Genomic DNA, 14,844 nt, shown 5'->3' on the forward strand with positions numbered 1-14,844 from the left:
TTTTGTCCTCCAGACCCTGCACTCTCAACTAACGCTTTATTTTTAAAAAGATATCTTCCTTTACTTTCTTTGTTCCATTCATTCTGCCACCTCGTTTTGATTAGTCCTGTAATCACCACTTTAGCTTCTAACTTTGTAATATTTACATTAATGTGACTACTCCCACTCTTCAAAGCCCTTTTTGCTGCTTTATCCGCCTCTCATTCCCATCAGTTCCAACATGAGCAGGGACCCACAGAAAACTAACAATCACATTTGGTGAATTCTGAATAATGACTGTAGTATTTCAACCAATAAATCCTCTCTACTCGACACCTGGAGTTGCAAAAGTTTAAACTCATTAATGCTGCACACGAATCTGATGCAATTACCACTCTCTCTGGCCTGATGTCCTCTACCCATTGCAATGCAATAACCATGGCCGTCATTTCACATGCAAAAACAGATATATAAGCGGTAAGTCTCCTCCCACACTCAACATTAAACTCAGGGATTACCACTGCAGCTGCCATTCTACCTGTCTTTGGGTCTTTAAAACCATCTGTATAAATCTGTAAGTAACCGTAGTAATTCCTTCTGATGTATGAATTAACAATCTTACAATTTCCTCCACATTCATCTCTTACCCATTCAAGGAGGCTAAGATCTATCTCTGGATGTGGCAGTAACCAAGGAGGTATATCTGACAGACCACAGTTTGAGAGTAACTCCTACCCGGTATACCCATTTCACCTCTTTTTAACAACCCAACCAAAGCTCTTTGTTGGCCTTTTTTTCATGTTCCTAGCATGTCTCAATAGCACTTGTAAGTTGACCCAATATGTCATCATAAGTTCCTGTCTTTTTAACTCGAATGGCATTTCCCCCCATTTCAGATATTGTTTCAAAAGCCCCACTACATAGGCCTATCCTTAATTCTTGTGCTTGTATTACCTCCAATTTTCCCAACAAGGTTTTAGACGCTGACCTATATGCCACACACCCTTAATCCAGACCTGGTTTTTGAAACCCAATGTTTACCCTATATTCACTCTGCAGAGTTGTACTACCACTGCAGAATTATGACCACCGCTGCTAAAATTTCACGATCATGAATATCAATGACCTACTAATGATTACTAATGACAGTATGAGTTTGTAGCAAGTGTGTGGTTGAGCGAGTGCAGAGAGTGAGTGGCAGAAAAGTGACAGTGAATGTGAGCGGAGCAGAGTTAAAGGTTGGCAGTAAATGTACAGTACAGGTTACAGTGTGTCAGTTAAATGCTTCTCAAGACCAAGGAAAGACTCGTCTATTGAAGGGGGTTAGCCCTGAAGTTAGAGACAATGGGTTAGCCTAACTTGACCAGGCTCACTTAAGGTGGACTGACCTTTAAGGTGGACCAGCAATTCTCACTTTAGTGTCAATCTCAGCCACTCTTAAACTGAGAACAGAGAAATGTGTGGCTGCTGAGTGTCTTTGATCAGCCAACCATAACCCCTACCTCTCTAAAGCAGTCAACCTAGGGGAAACACTGAAACCTATCTACAAAGCTTTCAAAGCAGACCTCTCAGCTCCCCACTTTGTTCCATCTCATCACATTTAAAACCTCTTTAAACTTATTTAAAATTTTATTGATATGTACTTTCCAGTTGATTCTAGCATCAAACCACACTCCTAAAAATTTAAATGAGTCTATCCTTTTCAGGTCCTTAACATATAAATACAGTTTGACTTCTGCTCCAATTTTCTTCCTTGTAAAGAAAAACATTGTTTTCTCAATAGAAAATTGGAATCCCCATTGCAAAGACCACTGCTCTACTCTTTTGTTTCCTGCATTTCTTTCACAACATAGGCTATTCAACATTTCTACCTCTTTTCCACAGTGCCCCATTATCTGCGAACAAAGATCTCCCTATACTTTGCCCAATATTACCATACATATCATCATCAGTCAACAAAGGACTTATAACACTGCTTGTAGCGCTCCATTATCCACAACATAGCTTGCTGAAAAAGCTCTTCCCACTCTCACCTCTATAGAGCTTCCATACAATAATTCATTCACCCATCTGAACATTTTATCCCATATTTCTACTCTTTTGATTTTAATTAATAACCTCTTTCCACAATAAATCATAAGCTTTTTCCACATCAAAAAATACTGCTACCACCACCTCCTTATTCACTTGTGCCCTCCTCACCTCTGATTCTAGGCATAGTATCAGATCCATTGTTCCCCTTTTCTAAATCCACTTTACATCTAAGATTCCTTACTTCCAAATAATATGTTAGTCTTTCCATGATCATATGTTCCATAATTTTAAACATGTGGGATGCCAGTGCAATTGGTCTGCAGTTAGATGGACTGGTGAGATCTTTTCCTGGTTTCCTTATGTGTACTATAGCTGCTTGTTTCCAACTTTGTGGTAATCTTCCTTCCTGCCAAACCTTGTTATATAAATGTAATATGACCTCTAATGCTGCATCAGACAGATGGCTCAACATGGTATAGCAGATTTTATCTTTTCTCGGAGTAGTTAGTCCTGATGTACATATAGCCAGTTTCATTTCCTCTAATGTGAAGGGAGCATTAATTGCATCATCCCTCTAACATAACTGCTTTTGCTTTATCTTCATTAGCCAGCACCCCATCATTTTCCAATACTGGGTACCCCCACTCCCATCTTACTCCCTTCATTTTCTTTATCATTCCCTGAACTTGTTGAATCGGAGTGTTTCTCACTATTCTTCCTTTTAGCTTCTTTAAAAGTGTTTCAAACCACTGTGTGCATTCTTTTATATTTTAATACCTTAAAAGACATGTTTATGTTTCTTTATTATCTTACTACATTCATCATTCCACCACGGAAACAACTTCCGCCTTTTCATACCAGCTTTCCTCATAATTGTCTGATTGACAGCCCAAATTACAGCATCTCTGACATTTGCATTAAATATTTCTATACCCTGTTCTCTATCTATATTTTTAAACTTGTTTCATTTATCTCTTTGAATTTTTTCCACTAAGACTTTCCAGATACCCAACTTTCAGATGTATCTTCTAAGCCCATCCTGCTTTCACTGACTACTTTACATAAAATGGGGTGGTGATCACCTCCAACAGTTGTATGATTCATTACCTCCCACAAACAAATACCTGCCAAGGACTGTGACGCTAGTGTCAGTCTAAACTTGAATCATTGCCTGTACTACAATCAATCCTCGTGGAATTCCCATCATTCAAACAGACTAGTCCCAAGGAGTCTATCAAATCCTCCACTATCAAACCATTCCCATCAGTCCTATCCCCTCCCCAAAGAGTACTAAGGGCATTAAAATCACCACACCAAATGACCCTTCTTCTTTCTAGTCCCTTTATTGCCTCCAATGCTTCCAATTCCAACCTCTGACATGGATTATAGAAATTCACAATAACCAAACTTCCATCCCCTAAACAAACTTCAACAACTACATACTCCAGATCTTTCCCTTTTTCTATTTCTCTTTAAAAACACATTACCTAATAAAGGAAACACATCCTCCCCTATCTATTCCTTCTATTCCTTCTCATGCACGCATATCCTTGAATCAAAAATCTAATCTAAATTAGGTTTAAGCCATGTCTCTTCTACACATATTAAATCAGGTTTAAATTCTAACCCCTTTAAATCTTTTAAATTCTTGGCCATTCAACAGCAGACTCCTTGCATTCCACGGAAGAACTAACATGAGTACAACTAATCTTGTGAACAGGATTCTTTGTTTAACTGTTCCCGTTTTTTAAGCTCTTCCTGAACATCCATCTCAGATATTCCTTGAATATTTAAAAATCTTGCTCTCCCCCCTTGTTTGGCACATGCAGTAAATTACTGATTAACACATTTCATCTCTGCCCCATCCTCACACTTCCTATATTCATGATCACCTACACACCATCACCACTTTTGTTTCCCTTTACACCCTGCTGCAATATGTCAATTTTTTTGGCATTTGGAAATCTCAAAGGTGGTGGGACATACACTCTTACATTGTAACTTATATATGCTATTGTCACTTCATCAGGTAACACCCTCTCTTAGAAATCCAGCATCACTGATAAACAATCAACCCTCTCTCCTCTCCTTCTTGCTTGCAGACGTTTAATGGCAATAACTTTACCATCTCTTATACTTGACCTCAAGTCCTCCAACTTTTCCTCCACTGGGACGCCATATAAAACAGCTCTCACAAAGGGCCCATCACCTGTCTTCTTGACCATTTTGTTACACACTTTAATCAGCTTCATCACTTTCTTTCTCTGCTCCTCATCTTTACACTTGATTAACAAGCTGCCATCACCCAACACAACACTTTCTCTTTCAACCTGAGAGTCAATGCCACCGGACAAACTGTCCTTAAATCGTTTCCTTCCTTGAACCTCAAAATTCATTTAAACCCCTCATTCTCAACAACCCTCCTACGCACCAGCCTAACTTCATCTCTCCCATCGGAACAACTACCACTTATACTACTTTGCTTCCTAACTCGTTTCGTTTTCCGTACTTCAGTCCAGTCGTTTACATCCATATCGTCACTCCCACCCTCACCATCCCTATTCCCTGCCATCCTTAGTCCATGCACAGATCAGTGTATGCACAGACCACCGATATCCACTTCTCCACAACCGCCTGTCAGCTTCCACAAACCTGAGCAAACATCAGTTTCCCCCCGTTTCATTTGAGAGTGGTTCCGCCCACACATAGATCGGTGTACGCCGGTGAAAATTGAAGCGAACCGTGTGTTATGTAGCAAGCCTCTGTGTGTATGGGCAATGTAGTCATTTTTGCTCTCGGCCCTACCAACTAATTCTCCGAGAAAACAACAACCCCCACAATTCTTAGCGAACAAGCCACTTCTGTTGACATCTGCCGGTAGGCCACTCACGCCACCGGACAGTTCACTCTACCAGACACGTCGGAAGGTAGCTACTGAAATGTGAAGTTTTATAATGTTTAACAGGCTCTGCAAATTGTCTGCAACCTATTCCTTCGTTTGGTGTTGACAGTTCTTCACAAGACTATAGATAATACGGCTAGGGGAAGTGGCAGCACAGCTGACAAGCTAACATTAGCTAGCATCACAGTCTCACACGTTGGAGAGTATCTTTCATTTTGCTGTGTTTAAAGTTATCAAAAGTGACAGAATAAAACTTCTCGTTTGCACAATAATTCATTGTTAGGTATAGCACATTATCCCTGGCGTGTACCTTTATTCTCCTGTGTGGAGAGAATATCTAGGTTGTTAAAAACACCTGGTTTGTTATCACCATCATTTTAGTCGCCTATATTAAGTTTAAGAAGATATTTTGGCTCCCGGACAAATTGATAGTTTCCGGTCTTCAGCTCTGCATAAACTTTATTCTCCAAACTGTCTTTATTTCCCTAATAATCTGACCTTTAGAACAGGTTTCTTACTCATTGTCCAACCAACATAACGTCCCTTGTAGGTACAGGTTGCATTTACAGATGGTAAACTGCTATTGTGTGTATCATTAGGGTATATTGTTATGTTTTACAGTTGCTAGTAATGTCTGTTTAGAAAGGCAACTTTCAAAAATTGACAGCTTTTAGAAACTTTACAATAATGAAAGTTAAGATTACAGTTTGTGTATGTCTGTCTGTCTATCAGTTATAGAAATAAAGTGGAGAACCAGTGTACGGATGAGAGATTCAGACAACAATGTCTCCTCCACGGCTCACTGGTGCGCTGCGCTCCTTCTCCAATGTCAGCAGGAGGGAAGACTTCACTGAGCAGGTCTATGATCTGAAGGTGAGTGAGGCTTGGAATTGAGTGCAGGGGTTGTTTGAGGATTTATTCAAATGACAGTGGTTCATTGGAATCATTGTCATAACAGAACTTTAACTTTCAAGAGTAACATAGAGCAATTTTGTTAGAAACTGTAACAAAACTTTAAGTCATGTGCAGCATCACTGTTTTTCTTAATTGTCCTTTCATGTTTAAGTATTCAGTTCCATCTCTTAACACCCACTGAATGTGTAGTAGTGTCAAAACAGTGTTAAAGGCTGCAAATGAATCAGACGTGACCTGAGAAGCACCTGATTCAGCTGCATATTGCTGTAAGATGTGGGGAGAATCCCTTTCTAATCAAATCAATTAATTCATTCGTTGAATATTTATGTTTATAGGGACAAGTATATAGAATAACGCCATTGCAACACCCATCCCTATAGGGCCCTTCAGTGAAATGAAATCAAATTTTGCTGGAGAAAATATATGAAAGGACCAAATGTGCATACAGTTGATGTTACATTTACCAATATGCACTATTATTGAATCAGAATGGAACTTTATGTCTTTTTGACATCATTATGGCAACCTCTTATAGCAACATATGAGCAGAATTGTTTCATTACTTTGCTTATACTTATTGAGAAATGTCTGGTTTTGGCTACAACATCATCAGGGTTAACTTAAACTTTAATAAAGTTATTAACATCCATCGTGACATTGTCAGAGGAATCATATCAGCACATTTTCCCACACTATCAGAGCAAGAAATGTGTCCTGCTTTGAAACTTGTTGGAAGGTTCTGTCTTTGGCATCAACTGCAGCAGGCTGTTTTCCCTCCAACTTTGTGGAAGCGCGTAATGTGATTTTGCCTGTTAGTTCAGTTACCGAAATATTTTATCTTTGATGACACAGCTTGCTTACTGTATGGCTCTTATCCAGCTCCCTTCTCCCTGCTACAATGGAAAACTCCAAATGTTTCCATTTTGGATGCATGGAATATCCTAAAAAGACAGTTCAGTCTCTGTTACAAAAACACAGATGTAGACTCTACTCTGGACTGTTTTTATTTAAGATTACATTTCAACATCAAGTTTCAAGATACGTTGTAGCATCAGTGTGTGTGATTAAAGTCCACGGTGTGAGAGTGACACTCTGGTACAGAAAACATGTTGCCACAATGTCATGTGTGTCACGCGAAACATGACACATGGAATTCAAGTGACTAATGGCACCTAGTAGCAAGGTTAACACTACACAAAGTTAGCTGTTGCAGGTAGTTGAGAAATGAGTGTATCCCAGAGCATTGACAGGCAGCAGGGCATAAGAGCACGGACGCTCCCTCATACTGCATATTAGTAATGTTAGTGTGTATGAAATTCTTCCTGTTTGCCATCAAAATATACTGGACATACACACATATGCTATACACCTGTTTTACATATTATTCCAGTCATAAACACACAGTAACACAGTGAGCTGTCTTATCATGAAACAGTTTTTATGTAAAACCCTTCATCATGTTAGTAAAATCCACTGTGAACAGACTGCTAGTTACAGATAGCTGATTATGTGCTCTGTGTTGGTGGTGGTGTCGGGTTTTTTTTTGGCCACTTGGGGGCAGCGCAACAAGCTATAAACACATCACTGATATATTAACACCTTTCAAGTTGATATGGCTAACATGTTCACAAACAATTAGCAACATTAGCATTCATTTTGAGTCATGTCTGTGTCCACCTGATGAATTTAAGTCCGATAGTCATTTTCCTTTAGGCTCTGGTTTGTTTACCTCCAACAACTCCTGAGAAAAAGATATGTGTCTCTGTAGCTGCTAAATGCTCCACTGTGTCTGTCTGCTGTTTAGTGCTGAGCAGGTAGTGTATAGTGTATAGTGGTTTAATGTTCAGTTGGTTTACTGGAGCTTCTTCACTGCAGCCAGTAGGGTTTGTCATGTGATGCATTTTTCATATAAAATATAAACAATAGCCATTTTAAACATGTTTTTAATTATCAACATAGTTGCTGATAATGTTTCTGTTGATGGCCTAATGAATGACTTTCAGGTCTGTTTTAGATCAATTATGAATGACCAGAGACAACAGGCTGGTTTGCAGGAACTTCATGCCTGCCAGATGAACTTCAGAAGTTCATCTGGCAGGCCTATGCATGCCTTCCAGCCTAAATCTGGGGCTCTATTTTTGCCTGATGAAGCCTGACGGAGATCTCTCTGAGATCAAAATGGTGCTTTATTCAGTTTATTGGGAGCTTTCAACACAGTTTACACTGCAGATGCTATTTTTGTTTCTTCCCTCTGTTGAAGGCTTTAATTTAGCTTTTTTTTGAATGTTCATGCTCTCTTGTATTCTATTTAAAGTAAACACTGTAAGAAGGCATCAGGGGAAATTATGATGCACATACTCAATATTAAAGGATTTCAGTGTTCAAAAATCAGGGTAGCTGGCAAAAAACTCTGTTAGGATGTCCCTATCCAAAAAATTCATGGATTTATTTTGTGGACATCAAACTGTTTCTGAGAAGGAAGAGGTTTCAGCTCTTCTGCTTTCCATGTTTCCAGAATCTTGTGCTTTTGCCACAATGCCCACTGCTTGCCTATTGACAATATCTGAATGGGGTTCTCCTTTATGTTCACATCCTTCCTGTTCACATGTTTCATATCTTCTTTTTGCTTTTGCTATTTTACAACCTCGCCAGTCATATTTCATCTGTTTAAAATCGAAATCTCCTGTCTTTCACTCTGTGTCAGTGATGCGTTTCTCAGATCAGTCGCCCGTTCCTCAGACTTCAAATGAAATTGGAATTGGTATTCAGCCGTCCACTTTTACCTGGCTCACCTCCAGTTAAATCCTCTAACTGGAAAAAGTGCTTCTCTAGGGAAAAGATGGCTGAAATTACTCTGTGATAATCTCACAGCTTGCGTTAAAATGCTTAGTTTTAGAAGATATGAAGGTGCTGATTGTAATGGAGTCATTGTGTTAATTCCTCTCCCGACCTCAGAACCTGAACTGTCAGACCTGCTCAGATTTAATACTTCACTGCTACAGTATAATGGGAGAAGCTTCTTTCCAAATCTTTTAATGTTGTTTTAAAACTGACAATTTATGCTCATTTACACTGACTTTCCTACGAAATGCTGAGGAAGCATGTCTGACTACAGAGTGAAGAGCAGGCCTGGGTATTGAACCTCAGTACTGTTTGATACCAGCTGAAAGGCATCAATAGCACTGAATACTGAAAACTGTTGAGTACTGATAGATGTCATAGTCTGCTCAGATTCCTATCAGATATCTTGATTAGACAGTTTTTGATTTAAATGACAAAGTCCTCAAAGTGAGTCATTAAATAAAACCATCATATTGGTGCTAAAAGTCAGGTATTGTATCTGTATCAAAACCTTTTGAATGATACAGTCATAGTTCAGTTTACTTTTTATTGATTGTTGGGTCTTTGTTGAACTTACTACTGTCTTCTGTGGCTCTTGAGGAGCTTTGTCAAGTCTAAAAAATAACCCCCATCAGGGATGTGAAGTTTGAAAGACTGGAGAGTTAACCTGACATTGATTGTTTATCGAAACAATGCTATCAAGATACATTAAAGAAAGCATTATGGGAAATGTAGGATCCAGTGTTTTCTGGAGCTTGATCCATGCTGGACACTAAAATCGAGGATATCTCAGCTTCTGCTGTGCCGATGTTGACCATGTCTCCTACCCAACTTTATGTGCAATATTAAATCACTGAAGTACACCTTTTATTGGTAGAAATTCATCTGGACATGCTTCATCCTATAGAAAATAATTCAGGTTTAAACATTTGAATGAGTCAATGAAGTTTGGTGTCAGATGGACTTGAACTGTGTCAGGGATGACCTGAAAGCCCTCCTTCAGTTTGAATCAAGCAAGTAACATCACAGCAAGTAACGTCTTGATCAATTCCACAGTAAATACATAAGATGAGCTTATTACTTATATCGTAGATGTGCCACACTGACTGCACAACATTCAGATTTTAGACAGAATATCTGTGCAATATATTGCCAAGCTGTTAGGGTATATTGGTCTTGTTCCAGTACTCAGTTAGAAATAACTGTGGTTATTAGAGCAGTGAATGCCACTGTTCTCTCTCTTGAAATGTAATTTCATTTTTCCCTGTGACTCATGTTAGACCAAACGTCTGAAGAGACAGGAGCAGTTTGCCAGAGAGGGCCTGACGTGGCAGAAGATCGTCCATCTCTGCACCGAGCATCAGGACAAAGTTAAGCAGCAAGCTGCCAATCAGGAACTGAAGAGCCTCCTTCTGGCAGCCAAACAGATTGGTAATTAACTCCTCAGCCTCAAATCCACTGTAATTTCTTTCAGTCTATTTTCATGTGTTTTCATAGTGTGTATCAAATAAAAGAATGCTGTAGTCTGTTTTTAGATTTGTCATCTAAAAGTGATTATGACACACTTACTAGTCGCTGTAAGGATTGTGAGTTTAAAGGAAAACAGTCCAATTAAAAGCACACACACCCAAATGACAACATACATACAAATACATACAGATAGCTTTCATTTATTTGCCCAGATTTTGAGGTATCTGTGTTTGAGATATCAGTGGAAGCAGAAAACTTAGCACTCTCCTGGATAACATAATGATCCTACAGATTTATATTATGACCACCAGTTTCTATTATTTCAACTTACTTTCTGAGAAATCATGTTGTCCGTGATTTAGGGGGATGGCTATGAATACAGCAACAGCCATGAGCGTTAGCCACTGTTACTATGGAGAAGAAGCTGTGGGCACTCATCACTTTGTCACTGAAGTTATAAACAAAAGTCATAGTTGCTGAATTCAGTTAAAAATGACCCAGAAATTAAAAGTGAACTGATTCACTTCATAGATTGTACATTGTAGTCTTCTGCCTACTGTTAGCAGCGCATGTGACCAAATTTTAAGCTCCGTGATTGGCTGTTTCTTGCTGAAATGCACCTTGGGAGTGATTCTACCCTGAAATTGTTATGTAAACAATTCCTTCAACTTTTTACTAAAGAACCAGATATTTTCTAGCGCAGTTGTTCACCTATTGTACTGATGATTAAACCAAGAGAGTTTCCACTGATCCAAGCTGTAGAAGTGCTCAGACTATGAGTCATGTCACAACATAACATCAGGCTCGTTTGAGATGAGCCAGGTATGCGATGAATCGATCACTGGCGATCACAGTACAATGCATGCTGGTTAGATTTGTGTCCGACTTGATCCTGACCTGCTCTTGATGTCGTGCACATGTGGGCAACGATAACCTTACGAGATCAAGGTGGCCGCAGTTGTTGGAGCCAGGCACATGGATGTATAATAAGACCGCAAACAAGGTTCATTATGGCTCTTTCTGTTATGAATGTTTGATCCATTAAGGTTTTATAATTGCAAAAACATTCTCAGAGCCTAGAAAAGTGATTTTAAAATCTGTGACGTCATCACAATGTAAAGTAATGGACTGAGTAGGAACTGGCAGGAGGAACACTACTGCACATCAGTGGGCTGCTCACCCCCTGAAGTAAACACCCCCTGAAGTAAACAAACCCTGGAAGTTAGAAACTTTTTTGGCTCATGCACCAGGCAAACAGTTCTTATTGGATTGAATAGGAGCCATCTTTGAGTCTGGTATCTGGATCTTATAATACATCCATGCTCTCTACTGACTGCCAGGATCAGGGCATGATTGGAAACGCCTGGCTGTCGCCTGATCAAAGAACTGATTGGCTCAGGTGTTTGATCAACAACATGACGTTTTATAGAAACTCTTCATTTTTTGTTTAATTGTAAACATTCTGATTTCAGTTATTTGATCCTGTACTAAGAATTCAGAACTTTTATCAGCCAAAGAGACAGAAAACATTGGGTAACCAAATATTACAGATACAATATGCAGCTCATGTCATTATTTCTTGTTGCCATTATGAACTGAAATAACATAAAACTTTTGGTAACGAGTGTGACATCTCTCTCACCTCTGTACAGATGTGAAACTCTAAAGGTCTAAATATTTGACAGGTAGAGCATATAATCTGCCTATGTCTATGTTCTCTTGTATTTTGACTATTGATTGCTTTGCTTTATTTGTTTGCATATTACAAAATACTTTTTTATACAATATTTATAGATTTGATGTGTATACAAAGATATTCACATATACAAGCACATTTTATCTGCATATACTGGGCTAGGCTATACATTAATTTAAAGTAAATTTGTGTAGGAGAGGCAGGAAGTTAAAGCTTATACAAAACTTCTCCCCAAAACTCAAGGCAAGATAAACAGAATCACACTGAATATGAATTTGAATTTCTTTATTTTGGGAATGAGATGCGAATGAGTTTGACAAGTCAGCTGATTTATGGTCAGCATGTTGACTGGCAGGTAGTGGTCCGCCTGCTATCGGCTAAATTTCTATGTAAAATACTTTAATAGCCTAATATTGGAGATTACAGAATAAATGGTGTTTTTATTATCACAAGCTAGCAGGTAACTTTAATAGGCTGTACTCTATCATACAGAACATCATTAAAACAATGTTAGTGAGTAGCTAAGCTCGAGTAGACTGATCTGATAACATTTTATTAAATTGGGATCAGACCTAACAGGATGAAACGTTTTCTGTGACTTCCTGTATGTTCTTGGAAGGCTGCTGGAAACTGTCAGCAGCATTTCGTCACTTCCTCCTGCTACTGCCGCCTGATCCCGTCCTCTTCCAAGGCGAGGTGCAGTTCATCTCAAACCAGCCTATTGTCTCTGGGAAAAATTAAAGTGATTTTTACTTCGGGAACCAGAGGCACCCAAAATAGCTCCTCCTGCAGCTCTATTTCATCATATATGAGAAATGCCACTCATATGGAATCAAAGAAATGCTGTAAGATCAGAATTTGGATCCTGTCATCACTATTGAATTCTTAATGTTGAAATTTAAATGCCACTGAATTTATAGCACTGAAATATTTTACTTTGTAAAGCATCTATCTGAATTTATGTGGTCTGAATTTCCCACTTTGAGATTTCAGTGGTAAATTTCAAGTAATGAAATTTCAAAAACTTTATTTGCAGCATATTTTTAGGGTTCATACCTTCAAATAGAAAATTTGGATCTAAAATCTGGTTGCTCAAATTGACCTGGTCAAGTTCAGATCCTAAAATTCAAGATTTAAAATTCCGATCTGAACATTGATATTGAGGATAAGCATTGGAGCCTGGCTGGAACAAATCAGACCTCTGGCCTATGAGGTTCTGTTCTGTCAGTCATGTGATCCAAGCATCTGTGGCTGGTTAAAGTCAAGCTTTTGATTGAAAGTCATTTTTGGCTGATAGCGAAGATACATTTATTGTTCTAGATGAACAACCCATTTCCATATGTGAAAATGAAGTTTTGCTACTTATTCGAACATACTCACATACTGCCAACAGAAATGGCAATGAATTCATTTCAGAATACATCCACAGCCCCCAGCCCTCTGCAGCTCCTCCAAGCTGCAGAGCAGCGCGTGAGGAAAGGTGGAGGTCTGAAGTACAGGAGGCTTACAGATAATTCTTACAGCAACGATAGTCCACCTACAGTACTGTATAATGTATATGATGGATTAAGAGCTCAGGAAAGTTTAGTCAAGGATGGTAGGGCTCCCTGTGAAGGCTCATGTATCGATTCCATTTCTGTTCTGATTCCTTAAAGGAACACACTATAGATTTTTTTCACAGCAGATATTCTGACTTGTCATACAGTAGCGGGAGAAAAACAGGTGAAACAGGCTGACTAACTAGTTTGGCTTAAAGGGCACCTAATTGGAATGGAGCCATAATTAATGTAATCAATTACACCTGTGCTTTCCTGCAATGAGGTTGAAAAAGGTCTATAGCTTCAGCTTCATGTCATGAAATATTCTGAATCTTAATAGGTGGCAAAAGAGCTATAGAGAGACTTTGACTGAAATAAATCTAGTTTTTATACAGAACCACATCAGTTGGGCAAAAAATCTTCCTACTGGACATTGTGAACATTTTACAGCAGGTTAAGGTCAAAGCATGTATGAGCTGTAGTCCACCACACAGCCAATGCAGCAAAGGTAGCCAAAGGCTCAGGCTGAAGCTAATGGGACTGTCATGCAGCTGGTGCCTTCTGTGGCCTGCTGCATCCAGTCTGACTGGAGATAGTACATTTTAGAACATGTTATTCAGAGTCAGAGTAGATTTGTTTGAGCCAGAACCCACTGAGGATATGCAACACTTTGATGATACAATAGTATACAGCAGTACGAGGAACATACTGTACATGTAGAGCTATTTGTGCTCCTGTTGCCCACTAATAGCAAGATCAGCTGCTCTGTAGTAACTGTGGCCTGGTTTGATGTTGTGTTTAACAGGAGCTTAAATTTTATATCATTAGATTAATCATTTATTTTTTAGAATGTCATATACTCGGAGCCCAAAGTGACTTAAAATGTTATCATCAACTTCACTAAGTGCCAAACGTTTTTAATTTACCATTAAATATGAAAGAGAGAAATACAAAAAATCTTCATTGAAGCTCTTGAAGCATTGCTCTCTTTCAGGAGAGCAGCCAGAGCACAAGTTTTTCATTGGATGGAAATGCACAGGTGGCGTTTTAATGCACATGACAATAAAATCCCATGATCCTTGTAAGCAGCAAATATTTGGAGTTTTACCTTTAAACAGTTAATTGATTTAAAACAAAAATATATGCAATTTTACAAACAAGTTGTTAAAAAAATTGTTGGGGTAATAGCAGTCACCACATTTTCTGTGGGTGTGATTGTTAAATGTGGTTAGCTTAGCAGCTGACAACAGCTTTCAGCTAAGACGGGGATGTTCTAAGCCCCTAGCAACAGCACTGGGATGTGTAGTGTAGGTCACACAACTCTCACTGGCTGCAAAAAACTTCCTCCCATAGACAACCATTACACAGTATCCATGATCCAGTACACCAGCTGTTTCTAGCTTCAAACTTAGTCTTGTCATAACTTACTAAGTGTAGGTGCCCCACACAAACTACTGCTTACAGAGTGA

The 14,844-nt window shown here is 38.9% G+C and overlaps 1 protein-coding gene across 1 annotated transcript in view; it reads left to right on the forward strand.

The window, feature by feature from the left end:
- The first annotated feature begins 4,854 nt into the window (after positions 1-4,854).
- The window catches only part of ascc3 (activating signal cointegrator 1 complex subunit 3), a 175,498-nt gene continuing 165,508 nt past the window's right edge, over positions 4,855-14,844 (forward strand). Inside the window, exons 1-3 of the mRNA XM_044358139.1 lie at positions 4,855-4,940; positions 5,648-5,788; positions 9,952-10,102. Of these exons, the coding sequence (XP_044214074.1) occupies positions 5,699-5,788; positions 9,952-10,102 (241 nt within the window). The 5' untranslated portion in view covers positions 4,855-4,940; positions 5,648-5,698. The remainder of the gene's footprint in view (positions 4,941-5,647; positions 5,789-9,951; positions 10,103-14,844) is intronic.

This window comes from Thunnus albacares, chromosome 8 (genome assembly GCF_914725855.1).
Source record: "Thunnus albacares chromosome 8, fThuAlb1.1, whole genome shotgun sequence".
Taxonomy (NCBI): domain Eukaryota; kingdom Metazoa; phylum Chordata; class Actinopteri; order Scombriformes; family Scombridae; genus Thunnus; species Thunnus albacares.